Below are 16,131 nucleotides of genomic sequence, written 5' to 3' on the forward strand. Positions count from 1 at the left end.
GACAGACCAATACCTAACCTCTTACATAAAGCTCTCCAAAATCAGGAAACAAATTCCACCCCCCTATCAGACACCACATTCAAGGGTACCCCATGCAACCGCACCACATGCTCAACAAACAGCTTGGACAATGTTTCCGCATTAGGTAGAGCTGCCAAAGGTACAAAATGTGCCTGCTTACTAAGCCTGTCCACCACAACCCAGTCGACGGTATTACCCTTGGAGGGGGGAAGGTTGGTGATGAAATCCATGGACAGATGAGTCCATGGTCTCTCAGGAATTGGCAGTGGTACCAATTCCCCGTCCGGCCGGTTATGGGGGGGTTTAGCACGGGCACAAACATCACATGCAGACACATATTCCCCAACATCAGAGGCTAAAGAAGACCAACAGAATGCTCTAGCAAAGGCCTTCCGGGTGGCCGAGATCCCTGGATGTCCACCCAGAACTGAGTGATGGAACTCCCAGAGGACCTTGAGACGAAACTAAGCTGGCACAAAAAGTTTATCCACCGGCTTAGCCGGAGGTGCAAGAGACTGGGCTTCCTGAATCTTCCGTTCCAACATATAAGAAATACCTGCCACCACCACCCCAGGCTGAAGAATGGAGGATGGAGGTTCCGGGGGGGGGACACCGGATCTAGACTGCGTGACAAGGCATCCGCTCTGACATTTTTGGATCCTGGCCGAAAAGTGATCGAGAAGTTGAATCGGGAAAAAGAAAGTGACCATCTAGCCTGTCTGGGAGTCAACCTTTTTGCTGACTCAATGTAGGCTAGGTTTTTGTGGTCCGTAATTACGGTTATAGGATGGACAGCCCCCTCCAAAAAATGCCTCCATTCTTCAAAGGCCAACTTTACGGCCAGAAGTTCTCGATTCCACACATCATAGTTTCTCTCCGCAGGGTAGAATTTCTCTGAGAAAAAGGCGCAAGGTCTTAAATTGGTCAAAGTGGCGGGTCCCTGGAACAATACCGCCCCCACCCCCACCTCTGAGGCATCTATCTCAACAATAAATGGTTCAGACGGGTCCGGTTGAATAAGAACCAGGGCAGACATGAAACATTTTTTCAAAAACTGAAATGCCGCTACCGCTGCAGTTGACCAATTCTTGATATCGGCCCCCTTTTGAGTCATGTCAGTGAGGGGTTTAACCACCTGTGAGAACCCCTTTATAAATTTACGATAGTAATTGGCAAATCCTAGGAAACGCTGCAGAGACTTCAAATCACAAGGTTGAACCCACTCAACAATGGCCTGCAACTTATTAGGATCCATGCGATACCCTTCAGCAGACACGATGAACCCCAGAAAAGACAGTTCCTGAACAAAAAATAAACATTTTTCTAGTTTAGCAAAGAGACAGTTCTCCCGGAGCCTTTGGAGAACTGCCCGAACATGACCAATGTGAGCCTGTTTATCAGGAGAGTAGATCAATATGTCATCCAAATATACCATCAAAAAAAGGCCAATAAAATCAGAGAACACGTGATTTATTAAATTTTGGAAGACCGCTGGAGCATTGGTCAGGCCGAAAGGCATGACCAAATTTTCAAACAACCCTTCAGTAGTGAGAAAAGCGGTTTTCCACTCATCTCTGTCCCGGACTCGGATAAGGTTATATGCTCCCCGTAGATCTAATTTCGAAAACCACTTAGCTCCATACAACTGGTTGTATAAATCAGGAATAAGTGGAAGGGGATACATATTCCTCACAGTTATCTTATTTAACTCATGAAAATCAAGGCATGGGCGTAAACATCTTTTTTCTTTACAAAAAAGAACCCCGCCACCACGGGAGAAACAGAAGGACGAATGTGTCCCTTACGGAGACTCTCAGAAATATATTCCTTCATCGCAGCCCGTTCTGGACCCGAAAGGTTATACAAGCGGGCTTTGGGCAATTTAGCATCTGGAACTAGGTCAATGGCACAATCAAATGGGCGGTGTGGTGGTAAAACCTCAGCCTCTTTTTCGGAGAAAACGTCCGTTAAGTCTTTCAGGCACTCCAGAATACCTTCCAGACCCACGGACGAGACAGACACAGTAAAAAGACATTTTTCAGCACAATAGGGACCCCATTTAACAATGTCCCGAGATTCCCAATTAATCACCGGATTATGCAATTGTAACCAGGGGAACCTCAACACCAGTCCCGCAGGCAGGTTGTCCATCACAAAACATGAAATATGTTCCTGGTGCAAGGAACTCACTTTAAGGAGAAACTCTTCAGTACGAAACAGAAACATAACGTCATTCTTAACCAGTGGTGTTTTGTCAATGGCAACAATGTGAACAGGAGTCTCCAACCTAACTGTCCCTAACTTACACCTGGACACTAAGTCAGAGTCAATAAAGTTCAATGACGATCCGCAATCTACGAAGGCAGAAGTGGATGTGGAGACACTCCCACAACAAAGTTCCACTTGCAACAACATTTTAGAGAAGGCAGAAAAGGGTACCCGAGAGCCTGGGTGACCTCCATGACAATCACCCGGGCTCAGTCGCTTGTTGGTTAGTGGACGGGAGGGGCAATCCTTTTTCCAATGTCCAGAATCGTCACAGTGAAAACAGCATTTTCCTACGCGCCATTGTCTCCTTTCATTCTCTTTGCGGTCGAAGGTTCCCATCTCCGTGATTTCCAATGTAAGACTGGCTCCCCTTCCTTGGGAGAATAACAGTGTCTCAATTTGCATCACTCCCCTCGCCCGTAGCCTGCGATCCATTCAGACGGCCTGTGTCATAGCCTCCTCCAGGGAATCAGGCGGAGGGTGGAGAGCCAAGGCATCTTTCAGATGTTCAGACAGGCCTCTACGGAACAAACCCTGGAGGGCGGCATCATTCCAGCAGACCTCAGCAGCCCAGCGTCTGAACTCTGAGCAAAACCACTCGGCTGAGTGCTTCCCCTGGCACACACTCATCACCATGTCCTCAGCCATACGCATCCCATCAGGCTCATCATAAATATGCCCCAGGGCCTCAAAAAATGCATCCAGTGTCATACGCTCAGGGGCCGTGGTCGGATGGGAGAAAGCCCAAGCTTGGGGGGCTCCCCTTAACAGAGACATAATGACCCCCACTCTCTGACTTTCATCCCCAGAAGAGTGTGGTCTTAATGAAAAAAAAAGCTTACAGCCCTCCTTGAAAACTCTGAATTCTTTTTTATCTCCAGAAAAGATATCCGGTAACTTAACCGGAGACTCAGGGGAAACTAATGTAACATCCCGAGCCCCCGATAAAAAAAGCCCCCTGCACAGTGTCAGCGATCAGCTGCTGAGACTGAGCCAGGACTCGTTGTTCTCCAAGGAGTTTCTGAGACATCTGAGTCAGGTGCTTTACCTGCTCAGAAAGAGCGTGCATAAGATCCATCACACACACAGGGGAAGGGGAGCAGAGGAAAAAAAAATAGTATTGGTCAGTTATAATATCAGGATCCTGACAACGCTGGCATACAGCCTCCGCTGAGCAGGGACTCACCCGCACTGTAGGGACCCCTGGGGACAAGAACAGCCAGAAAGTACAGATGCACAGGACCTGAACGCTGAAGTTTAGCAAGCCGGCACAGGACCTACGGTCATGTGACTGCAAGGGGGCGGGGCTTAGTGTCCTGCTTTCAGAGAAGGTAGAAAACTCAGTCGGGCAAAACGGAGGTCATACACAGTACGGGCAAATGAGGTACAGGAGGGGTAAACAGACGGGAGGTCAGACAAAGCCAAAGGTCATACACAAGAGAGCGGTGTGGTACCAAAGGGACGAGCAGAGAGCAGTCGAGTCACTAGCAGAGAGTCATACACGAGAGAGCGGTGCGGTACAAGAGGGGCAGGCAGAACTCGTCACAGGGACAGAACCGGATCACAACCAAACAAGCAACAAGTTATCAGGCACAAGGCACACGTGTACAAGAGGTCAACTAACTCAGCCGAGGGCAGGAGTATATCTGACACCGGACCTAGGTCCAGTGAACATTAAATAGCCGCCCTCTGCCAGAGAGAGGCAGAACAATTAACCCCCAGTCTGACCAGGACGGGCCAAAGCGAAACCCCATCCTGGATCATGACAGTAGCATTTAGAAGGCACGCAGAGGGAGGGAGCCCCCTCTGCAATCTGATCGGCATCCCCGCAACTTCATCGTGGGGACCTTATCTTTGACGAGGGGACCCGATGTCGTCACTAGGCACTAGCAAGTTAGTTAGATCATGTGCAGTGTAATGCAACGCGTGCACAGCGCAATGCATTAGAACTGCGATCAAATTGCAGAAAGTGAAAGTCCCATAGACTTAGTAAAAAAGTAAAAATAAAGTTAATAAATTTGTAAAAATATACAAAATAAAATCACAAAAAAAAAAAAATATATTTGTGCCCAAAAATAAATATTTTAATTAAAGAGAAAAATAAATAAATAAACCAAAGTGTGTTTGTTATCGCCGAGACCAGAACGTTTCGACCTATAAATCTGTCCCACTAGTTAATCCCTTCAGTGAACGCCGTAAAAAAAAGGCAAAAAAAGATGGTTTTTTATCATACCACTGAACAAAAAGTTAAATATACCGCGATCAAAAAGACGAATGTAAATAAAAATGGTATTGCTGAAAACATCATCTTGTCCTCCAAAAAACAAGCTCAATATATACAGTACATACAGCTCAATCAACATACAATACATACAGCTCAATCAACGGAAAAAAAAAGTTATAGCGTTCAGAATAAAGCAATGCAAAAATAATGCTTTTTTCCATACAATAGTTTTCATTGTGTAAAAGTGCCAAGCCACACAAAAAAAACCAATATAAATGTAGTATCGCTGTAATCGTTCTGTCCCGAAGAGTAAAGCTGTCTTATCAAAATTAGAACATGCAGAACGGCATAAAAAATAAAAAAAAACAATTCCCGAAATTCCTGAATTGCTGGTGTTTGTTCATTCTGTCTCCCAACAATTGGAACAGAGAGTCATCAAAAAATGTCATCTGTACCAATAAAGACAGCAACTCGTCCCGCACAAAAAAGAAATAACATTACTCTCTCAGCAGATATATGGAAGCTACCCGAAGAATAAAGTCATCTAATAACTTATACAAAACGAGGAACGGCATAAAAATAAATAAAACCAATTCGTCATCTACTGTTGATCTGTTCATTTTGCCTCCAAAAGATTACTGTAAGGCTCGGCGCATATTTATTCTGAACTCTACGCTGAGCGCTTAAACTGGAGTTTCCGTGTAAGTCTCTGAAAAACATAGAAAGATTCCCTATAATGAGGCAGATAGAGGCACTGTGGACACTGTCTGGCCTATGATGCGGCGGTGTTCGGACACAGTTTTGTGCAACTCTGAATAGAAGTACAAAGCTGAACAGAGGCCAAACGGAGTCCAGAGTAACTCTGCTGCCTTATTATAGTGAATGGATCCCTCAAAAGTTTCATCTGAATCATGTCACTTGGAAATTTCGATAGAAACCCCAATGTAAGTGCTCAGTGTAGAGCACTGGATAAATGTGATCCTAAATGTTATGTAAAATGTTCCAAATAAGAGCTTCAAATCAATATACAAAAAAAAGCAAGTCATTACTCAGGTCCATCAGATGTCAATGGAAATATAGGGGGCTTCTTCTTTACTGGTAGTACAAAAGCTCTGGAAAAGCAAAATGGCTCCTCGCCCCCAAAAAGAATTCCATCGAATTCTGCACTCCCAAACCCAAACGCCCCACTCCCTTCTGAGTCCCACATTGTGCCTAAACCACATTTAGCGTCCACGTGTTTGTCATTTCTGTAGCAATGAGAGCCCGCCTAATTTACGGGTGCGTGTCTCCAGAAGCATGAGCTGGCCACATTGTACTGGTCACTACAACGTTCTGGTCACTATAAAAGTACTGGTCATTATAATGTACTGGTCGTACAGCAGTTTGCAATTTTAACTCTGCAACATCCACGGCTGTTTGTTTCTGGAAAAATCCCATGGAGTTAAAATCGTTACTACACCTGTAGATAAATTCCCAAAGGGGTATAAAGGGTATGTGCACACGCTGCGGATTCTGCTGCGGATCCGCGGATTTGGCCTCTGCGGATCCGCAGTTCTGCAGACAGTGTACGGTACAATGTAAGTCTATGTGATTTACAATCCGCTGTGCACATGCTGTGGATTTTCAACTGCGGAAAAGCTACGGTTTTGAATCCGCAGAAAGAATCGACATGTCAATTCTTTCTGCGGATTCCGCTGCGGTTTGCCACCTATTCCATTGTCCAGGTGTCAAACCGCAGGCCAATTCACAGGTAAAACCGCAGGTCATTCTACCTGCGGTTTTACCTGCGGATCCGCAGATACAAATCCGCAGGTGAATCCGCAGCGTGTGCACATAGCCTAATTTCCAAAATGAGGTGGATTGAAGGGGGATTTTGCTTTTCTAGCACTTGGGGGCTCTGTATATGGAGGCAGCAAACTATTCTAGGAAAATCTGTGCTCCACGAGGTAAATAGCGCTCCATCCCTCCCGAGTCTCACTGTATTGTTAAGAAGCACTGTACAGCCCCATATAAGGTATTTCTACATTCAGGAGAAATTGTGGGACAAATTTTAGTGCCATTTTTGTCCATTTCCTCTTGTGAAAATGTAAAATGTGGAGCTAAAACTAAATTTTGGTAATAAAAATGTAATTATTGTTTCTTCATTGTCCAGTGGTATAAAATTCTGTGACTCACCAGTAGTGTTAATATGACCAATGCACCCCTAGATGAATTCATTGAAAAATGTAGTTTGTAAAATGGGTTACTTATGGGGGGGGTTCTTCTGTTCTGGCACCTCAGGGGCTCTGCCAATGTGACATGGCACCTTCAAACCAGTCCAGAATAATGTCAACTCCAATATGGCACTTCTTCCCTTCTGACCTTTGCACTGTACCTCAAAAGTAGTTTTCAACCACATATGGGGCATTGGTGTACTCAGTAGAAATTGCACAACAATTTTTGGGGATCATTTTGCCCTTTTACGCTCTTGAAAATAAAAAAAATGGGGATAAAATAATATTTTTGTAGGAAAAATTTGTTTTTATTTACACAGCTCAACGTTATAAACTTCTGTGAAGTACTTTGGGATTCAAGGTGCTCATAATACATCTAGACACATTCCTTGAGGGGTCTAGTTTCCAAAATGATGTCACTTGTAGGGGGTTTCCACTGTTTAGGCTTATCAGGGGATCTCCAAACGTGACATGGCATCCGCTAAGTATCCTAGCAAATTTTGCATTAAAAAGTAAAATGGTGCTCTTTCACTTCCAAGCCCTGCCGTGCACGCAAACAGTAGTTTTCCCTCACATATGGGGTATTGGCATACTCAAGATAAATTTTACAACAAATTGTATGGTGCAGTTTCGACTGTAACCCTTGTTAAAATGCAAAATTTGGGGCTAAAAAATATTTTTGTGGGAAAAATGTGATTTTTTTATTTTGTTATTTAAAGTTCTCTGAAGCACCTGGGGGTTCAAGGTGCTTACCACACATGTACATAAGTTCCCTTTGGGGTCTAGCTTCCAAAACGGTGTAACTTGTGTGGTGTTTCCACTGTTTAGGCATATCAGGGTCACTCCAAACGACATTGCGCACACTAATTATTCCAGCAAATTTTGCATTCAAAAAGTCAGATGGCGATCCTTCAAGCCCTATTGTGCACTCAAACAGTAGCTTTCCCCAACATATGGGGTATCGGCGTACTCAGGAGAAATTACACAACAAATAGTAAGGTGCAAATTTTCTTGTTAGCCTTGTAAAAATGCAAAATTTGGGGCTAAAAAAACATTTTTATAGGATTTATTTTAATTTTCACAGCTCAATGTTATAAATTGAAGCACAAGGGAGTTCAAGGTGCTCCCCAACCATCTAGATTAGTTCCCTGAGGGGTCGAGTTTCCAAAATGGTGTCACTTGTGGGTGGTTTCCACTGTTTAGGCACATCAGGGACTCTCCAAACGCGACATGCCGTCTGCTAAAGTAAAGTTTTGGTGAAAAAAAGTTAAATGTTCATTTTTTCCTTCCACATTCCAAAAATTACTGTGAAGCTCCTGAAAGATTAATAAACTTCTTGAATGTGGTTTTGAGCACCTTGAGGGGTGCAGTTTTTAGAATGGTGTCACTTTTGAGTACTTTTTGTAATATAAACTCCTCAAAGTCACATCAAATATAATGTGGTCCCTAAAAAAATGGTTTTGTAAATTTTGTTGGAAAAATGAGAAACCCGCTGGTCAACTTTTATTCCTTATAACTAACAAAAAAAATGTTTAAAAAATTGTGGTAATGTAAAGTAGACATGTGTAAAAGTTATTAATTAACTATTTTGTGTGAAATAACTTTCTGATTTAAGGGCATAAAAGTTTGAAAATTGTAAAAAATTTTGCCAAATTTCAGGGTTTTTTTTTCACAAATAAACTCAAGTCATATCGAAGAAATAGAAGAAATTTTACCACTACCATGAAGTATGATGTGTCATGAAAAAACAATCTCAGAATCAGTGGGATAAGTTGAAGAGCTCCAGAGTTATTACTTCATAAAGGTGCAAACAGGCTTGGGGGGGGGTAACAGGATTTAAGTGGTTTTGTCACTAGATTTCACAATATTAGCTGCAAACATTATTAAACAGATCTTAGACCTGATGAAGCTGGTGTACCATCTTGAAAAATCATATATGAATGATTCCACAAGCTTCCTTGAAAGTTTTTCAGCCTGATAGTAAATGCACTTCTAGACACCGGACTATGGGGATCATAAAGTTTTAATTGAAAGAATTTACAAAATAAGTATACAAGTATAATCAGGCATAGAAGATCTATTTAATAATGCATATCGTTATTATTGTTAAATATAGTGACAGATCCACCTTAAGCCTGTCACATAATCAAACTAAAGTAATGTAGTGTATGAACAAAATATATTTTTAATAAATGTATTCCTATTAATTTGACTGCAGAGACCTAGGCCCGTATTATCGCTGTAGGTTTTTTTTATTATTACTAATGATTGTACATAATTTGGATAAAGTATTCCATAGCATTTTACACCTTTGTATTGTAATTTTGATAAACGTTTTAATCCGTATGCATTATCTGGACTATAATGATACATCTATGCACCCTTTTAAAGCTGTCCTAGTGTACATAGACTTATTATATAGCTATGTATAATAAAACTCGCCGTGACTAAGAATAATTAAATAGACTAAAAATTGACACTTTATTATGTATGGGTCAAAGTTGCAACATGTCCTTGGTGTAATGAATGGCAGTGAAGACGCTTGTCTTTTTTTTGGCCCTTCATGCTTTAATAACTGAGCTATAAATTGCTTCAGAAGATGAAATGATACTTCAAAGTGCATGAGAAGGAGAAGGCAGCACATTGTTGATAGTGTATGAAACGTTTACTCTTCCCATGGTCTTGTGTCCGAGGGGGAAGGGTGCAGAACACAGGCAGAGAGCTGGTGAATAGTCCGAAACTAGCATGAGGCAAGGATTTCAGGTCCTTATAGTCTGTGACCCTGTGATGTGCTTTGTTTAACAGGGGCAGCTGCAGTTATCAACAGATGTTTCGGCAATAAATAATTGGTATCATCTCAGAAAAGGCCCATCTACCTGTGGAGAGGGCATAATGCGGAAAACACTGCTTTGCTATTCTAGCCACATTAATCTCTCATCTATCCAGGTTTCTTGGGGCGCTTCCTGCAGGTGCTCATTCTCAGAGAATCAGGACTGTACTCTTTTAAGTTAAGAAGCTTTGCAGGGGTCAAAGAAAAGGTCAAAATCAGCCATAAATTTCTGTCTGAGGTCACAAAAAAAGCTGAAATCAAATGACAATACAGAATTAGTCTAATGTTGCAACATAATCAGCCAAATGTAAGGGGCTGTCTTCCTTCTTAAAGCACGCCACCGTGCACACCCATACACAAAAGATAAAAGTGATCACATTTTTCTCGGCCATTGGATTGAAGAGTATAGCCAGACATTAAAGATAACAATGGTCCACGTAGTTATAAATATATGAATGAATTTCAAGTATTTCATTATCTAAATTATCTCTAGTATCATCCATTAGTCTTATTATTATGCCACATTCATTCTTCTGTATGACTAGCACTGGAAGTTACATGTGTGTAGCCTACAGATACAGAGAGTGCTTAGCGCTTCATAAGATGTTCCTTATTCTTAAAAATTAAAAGTTAAACTGTCATACAGAGAAAAAAGTGTACATGTAACTTCCAGATAATCAAACACTGAGAGAAGAACCCCAAATATCCAGAAGTTACAACAGAACCCCACTTCACCAGTGTTCACAGTAGGGTTCCTTTCCCCAGTAGTCACAGCTCAATTTTTCTTGTAGTCTCAAAGAGGCCGGCCCTGTTCACACATTAGTTCCAACAATGCCCTCATACCCCACTACTCAGACCAGGTTTACCTTGGTATACTGACACTTCCACCTTTTTCTGGTATAGTTACTCATATATTTACTCATAACATATGCCAACGCTACGTATGTGTACCATTGTAGCGGTTGTACTAGTCAGCTGTCATTATATGCTAGCTGTCTTGTGTCTTCTTTTACTGTCTGTTAATGGACACAGTGTATCTGTGCACCTACATATTACACTTATACTACTAGGTATGCTGGCCTTTGTTTTTTGGCATTTATTCAGTTTCTTGTACTCAGTACATTTGAAGGTGTGGCGCCCCCCCTTGTCCTACTCAGCTTTCCATAGGCAGATGTTAAAGGCAGGTGTTAAACACAGGCTCAGGTCCTGCTCTGCTCCCGTCTATTTTGAGGCCTGCTGGCACATAGTGAGGTGAGTTACTAGAGTTAGGGACCATCCTGATTGGGTACACCTTTTCGCGGTGGGATAGCTTTTACACTTTTTTGATAAAAAAATGTCAACTAAGTGCCCTATGTCTTTTTTACATATGCTACTATTTACTGCAGTCTTTCTATGCACTATTCTATGCACTATTCCTCCTACAGTGCTTTATTGGAAAAATAAAATAGTCCCATAAGTTCTGCTATAAAACTACAAATGTGTAATTCTGTATCAATATGTACAGCAAATTTATAGAAAAATTTGTGGAGCATGCTCATACAACTATGCCAAATTTTCGCTGTTTATACGCCGTTTTGATAAATTGAAATTTTCACCAATTCAAAAAATGGATATCGATCAATTTTTCTGCTACAAAACCACAAGAAAATAACCAGTAATGGCAATATTTTGTATGAGCATTTAATTCTCTTGGTGGATCTCTATAACCTGGCACCTACAGTGGGGCAAAAAAGTATTTAGTCAGTCAGCAATAGTGCAAGTTCCACCACTTAAAAAGATGAGAGGCGTCTGTAATTTACATCATAGGTAGACCTCAACTATGGGAGACAAACTGAGAAAAAAAAAATCCAGAAAATCACATTGTCTGTTTTTTTTTCATTTTATTTGCATATTATGGTGGAAAATAAGTATTTGGTCAGAAACAAGCAATCAAGATTTCTGGCTCTCACAGACCTGTAACTTCTTCTTTAAGAGTCTCCTCTTTCCTCCACTCATTACCTGTAGTAATGGCACCTGTTTAAACTTGTTATCAGTATAAAAAGACACCTGTGCACACCCTCAAACAGTCTGACTCCAAACTCCACTATGGTGAAGACCAAAGAGCTGTCAAAGGACACCAGAAACAAAATTGTAGCCCTGCACCAGGCTGGGAAGACTGAATCTGCAATAGCCAACCAGCTTGGAGTGAAGAAATCAACTGTGGGAGCAATAATTAGAAAATGGAGGACATACAAGACCACTGATAATCTCCCTCGATCTGGTGCTCCACGCAAAATCCCACCCCGTGGGGTCAGAATGATCACAAGAACGGTGAGCAAAAATCCCAGAACCACGCGGGGGGACCTAGTGAATGAACTGCAGAGAGCTGGGAGCAATGTAACAAGGCCTACCATAAGTAACACACTATGCCACCATGGACTCAGATCCTGCAGTGCCAGACGTGTCCCACTGCTTAAGCCTGTACATGTCCGGGCCCGTCTGAAGTTTGCTAGAGAGCATTTGGATGATCCAGAGGAGTTTTGGGAGAATGTCCTATGGTCTGATGAAACCAAACTGGAACTGTTTGGTAGAAACACAACTTGTCGTGTTTGGAGGAAAAAGAATACTGAGTTGCATCCATCAAACACCATACCTACTGTAAAGCATGGTGGTGGAAACATCATGCTTTGGGGCTGTTTCTCTGCAAAGGGGCCAGGACGACTGATCCGGGTACATGAAAGAATGAATGGGGCCATGTATCGTGAGATTTTGAGTGCAAACCTCCTTCCATCAGCAAGGGCATTGAAGATGAAACGTTGCCTGGGTCTTTCAACATGACAATGATCCAAAGCACACCGCCAGGGCAACGAAGGAGTGGCTTCGTAAGAAGCATTTCAAGGTCCTGGAGTGGCCTAGCCAGTCTGCAGATCTCAACCCTATAGAAAACCTTTGGAGGGAGTTGAAAGTCCGTGTTGCCAAGCGAAAAGCCAAGCCAAAAACATCACTGCTCTAGAGGAGATCTGCATGGAGGAATGGGCCAACATACCAACAACAGTGTGTGGCAACCTTGTGAAGACTTACAGAAAACGTTTGACCTCTGTCATTGCCAACAAAGGATATATCACAAAGTATTGAGATGAAATTTTGTTTCTGACCAAATACTTATTTTCCACCATAATATGCAAATAAAATGAAAAAAAAACAGACAATGTGATTTTCTGGATTTTTTTTTCTCAGTTTGTCTCCCATAGTTGAGGTCTACCTATGATGTAAATTACAGACGCCTCTCATCTTTTTAAGTGGTGGAACTTGCACTATTGCTGACTGACTAAATACTTTTTTGCCCCACTGTATGTCCAAAATTTCACTTTATTTCTAACAATACTTTGATAATATATTTTGGTAAAATATAAAGACAAAGGAGGCAATTTATCATAAGAGGAATTTTTTTAAGTCAGTTTTGCTGGTGGCTGAATTTTTGTTTTTTTACAACAAAAAGTGTCACACAGCGTATTATAAAGGTGGCGCATCTAACTAATTTTCACATATTTTGATACCACTCCTCCACTGGAGTGATTTTGTGCGACATGTAAAAACAAGTCACATCATAAATATGGATAACAACTGTGAAAATAAAGGAGACCCACCTTTAACAAATTCAATATAATTGTTTGGAGCAAATGCTTTTAAAATAGCGCACAACTTTTAGAAATGTGCCTAAAAACTAAAAAGACACCAAAATACTGGTGCAAAACATATGATAAATACCCCCCAAAGTGTTTATGTATAAACATGTTACCTAGTGAAGCACAGATACATGTCTCTTGCCATAACTGATAGACAGGTTCATTCGTACCAGTAACTCACGCAGCCTCGGGTTGATTAGGTCTTGTAGGTTTGTTTTGTCTTCTGGGCCCACAGCCTGTTTGTATTGCCACCTTTCTGGCACAAATGGCCACTTCATTTCCTTTGCCTCTTGGATAAGTGTCCCCACATTGTCCGGGAGAGAAGCTGAAAAAGGTCAAAGTGCATTAAAGATATATCCGTTACATAATGGCAAGACTCATCTGTTATGTTGTGGTGTGCCCGGCACATGAGAACACCTCACTTTCCATACATCTTTGTGCACTTGTTACACATTGCTGCCTTCTACCACAACAGTGATAATAAGAAAATGTCTATCAACTCAAGGTCTATTCTCTTCTGCCCTCAAGGTAAGGTGAAGCAATCGGCCATTAAATAGGTTTCTAATGGGAGGCAAATCATTAAGATAAGTGGAGACAAGCTTGTACTCTCTACAGGAAGTAAACCATCGTCTCTGTAATAGGAGAAAGAAAAATCTATTTTCACCTGCTAAAACAACATTGTTTTCACGTTGCAGCACTTAACAGTATAGCCCCAGGCATAATAATGTGTTCATGTGCCTGCATCTATGTTATTCCAGATTGTTCAGAGCATCATTCCAGGTTGTTCTGAGAATCATTCCAGAACGTTCTGACAATCATTCTAGGTTGTTCTGGCATCTGATCTCAAGTTTATAAGCATCCCCTGCTTGGTCAGTGTAGTCTCACGAGTCAATTCCTTTCCATATTACTTGTAAGGGACATTACATATTGGCCTCATAAGACAGAGGTTTTAACAAATATATTCTCATTCTTGAATGTATATGCACAGATAGGGTATAGAATACATAGAATACATAGTGTCAGATTATGTTCAAGATTAGATTTAATAAGGGCAGATAACATGAATAGAGCCAGACATGCCTACTTCAGTATATCAAAACACAGAAAAAAATCATTCATAATATGATAATGGTCAATTAGTCTTTGGTTAGTTTTAAAAATGATAAATGTGCCATAATGGAGAGGGTGCAGCACAATTTGGCACTCCCTAAAATTATAATGCATTTAGGCTGAATAAGTTCATTAATCCATTTGTTTGTGCTAAAATGTTCCATGCAGGCCACTCAGGGCTACTCAGGGCTATCATTTTGTCCAATGTCGTTATATTTAATCCAATTATCTGCTAGAATTTTAATTACAAGGATACAGTTAGAGACACTGGAGACGCTATTACGCTAAAATGTCTTTCTACCCCGCACACATAATCGGCAGTGCTTCTTGCAAGATCCATTAAAGAGAAGACAAATGTCTTAAAATTGTACAGGAAAAGTATTGGGCACAATTGCACACAAAAACTGTGCTCGCAATTCATCCCTCCAAAACACTGGTGGACTTCATAGAAAACTATCAGGCAATTTTTCTAATATGCTACTCCCTTTAAATGCCAATACTGCTTTTGACAAATGAGAATGAAAAATACTGACTAACAGATTGTGTGACATATGGTGTCATACAGAAGCATTATACAATGGCACCTGGTGTGTCCACATTTCCATAGTGCAGGGCAGTGAGCACTGCGTGCCACACATAGGCCTCATTCAGACATCCAGTTTTCTGGGACAGAATATGTACCCATTACGCATTAGAGAAAAATCACTGATGTCTGAATGAGGCCTAAAGGCCCCGTCACACTGACGAGATTGCTAGCGATATCGCTAAAGCGTCACTGATTTTGTGGCGCAGCAGCGATATTGCTAGCGATGTCGCTATATGTGACACTTACCTCCGACCGGCTCCCCCGCTGTCTATCGCTGATCGCGCAAGAACGTCCTGGGCCGTTTCTCGTCGGCGGCTTCCTGCTGGCGCCGACGCGTGGACGCGGGCAGGAGGACGTCTTCATCGCCGCGTCTGACAGGTAAGTAACGACCGCCGACCGCTGCTGCATCGCTGGTGAGATCTGCCTGTTTGGCAGCTCACTAGCGACCATTTAGCGATGCACCAGCGATCGTGTCCGGGTCGTGTCGTTGTCGGGATCGCTGGTGCATCACTAAATGTGACGGGACCCTTACTGAAAGTTAACTAAAAACAAAAACTAGTATAATTAATTACATTATCAAATTGTGGCGGACAGTCACCATTTGTCAAATTTGAAAAGATGCCTTCCACATAGAGCTTTGTAGATTTTCCTTCATAATGAAGCATGACATCTTCAAAGATACCACTTTTTTCTGCCCCTTAAAGTCATGTAATGGTGATTTTCTTTGAATATTTATGGCGGTGATGACCTATAAGGAGTATTACCAGAGTTTTTTTTACATAGGCTAACAAACAGACCACCCAAAATGAGCAGCGATACAAGAAGGATGACAGATATGCTTCCTAAAGAGCAATCTTCACAGAGCACAAGAATCCCAGAGAAAATGCCTACGGCAAAGAAGGACGGCTGGCTGGTCTGAAAAGATAAACAGAGACATGAGAGGATGCTATGGACTGTTCCATCCATGCATGGCGAGTCTGAGAATAGAAGTGATTCACCAATGTCTATTAAGTCTGGTGTCAAGGGATCAATTAACAGTGTAAAGATAATAAACTACAACTGTTTTTTTCTAAGGTTTGCATTTGAAAGGGAGTTTTACACATAGCGATATCGCTAGCAATATCGCTAAAGCGTCACCGATTTTGTGACGCAGCAGCGATATTGCTAGTGATATCGCTATGTGTGATACTTACCTCCGACCGGCTCCCCCGCTG

The 16,131-nt window shown here is 41.8% G+C and overlaps 1 protein-coding gene across 7 annotated transcripts in view; it reads right to left on the reverse strand.

Moving 5' to 3' along the window:
• ALPK1 (alpha kinase 1) overlaps positions 1 to 16,131 on the reverse strand; it is a 268,067-nt gene that overhangs the window by 129,523 nt on the left and 122,413 nt on the right. For all 7 annotated transcript variants that reach the window (XM_073571946.1, XM_073571943.1, XM_073571947.1 and 4 more), the window contains one exon: positions 13,392 to 13,546. In XM_073571946.1, coding sequence (XP_073428047.1) covers positions 13,392 to 13,546 — 155 coding nt within the window. The remainder of the gene's footprint in view (positions 1 to 13,391; positions 13,547 to 16,131) is intronic.

This window comes from Dendrobates tinctorius, unplaced genomic scaffold, assembly GCF_039654945.1.
Source record: "Dendrobates tinctorius isolate UK_male_01 unplaced genomic scaffold, ASM3965494v1 ptg000030l, whole genome shotgun sequence".
Classification (NCBI taxonomy): domain Eukaryota; kingdom Metazoa; phylum Chordata; class Amphibia; order Anura; family Dendrobatidae; genus Dendrobates; species Dendrobates tinctorius.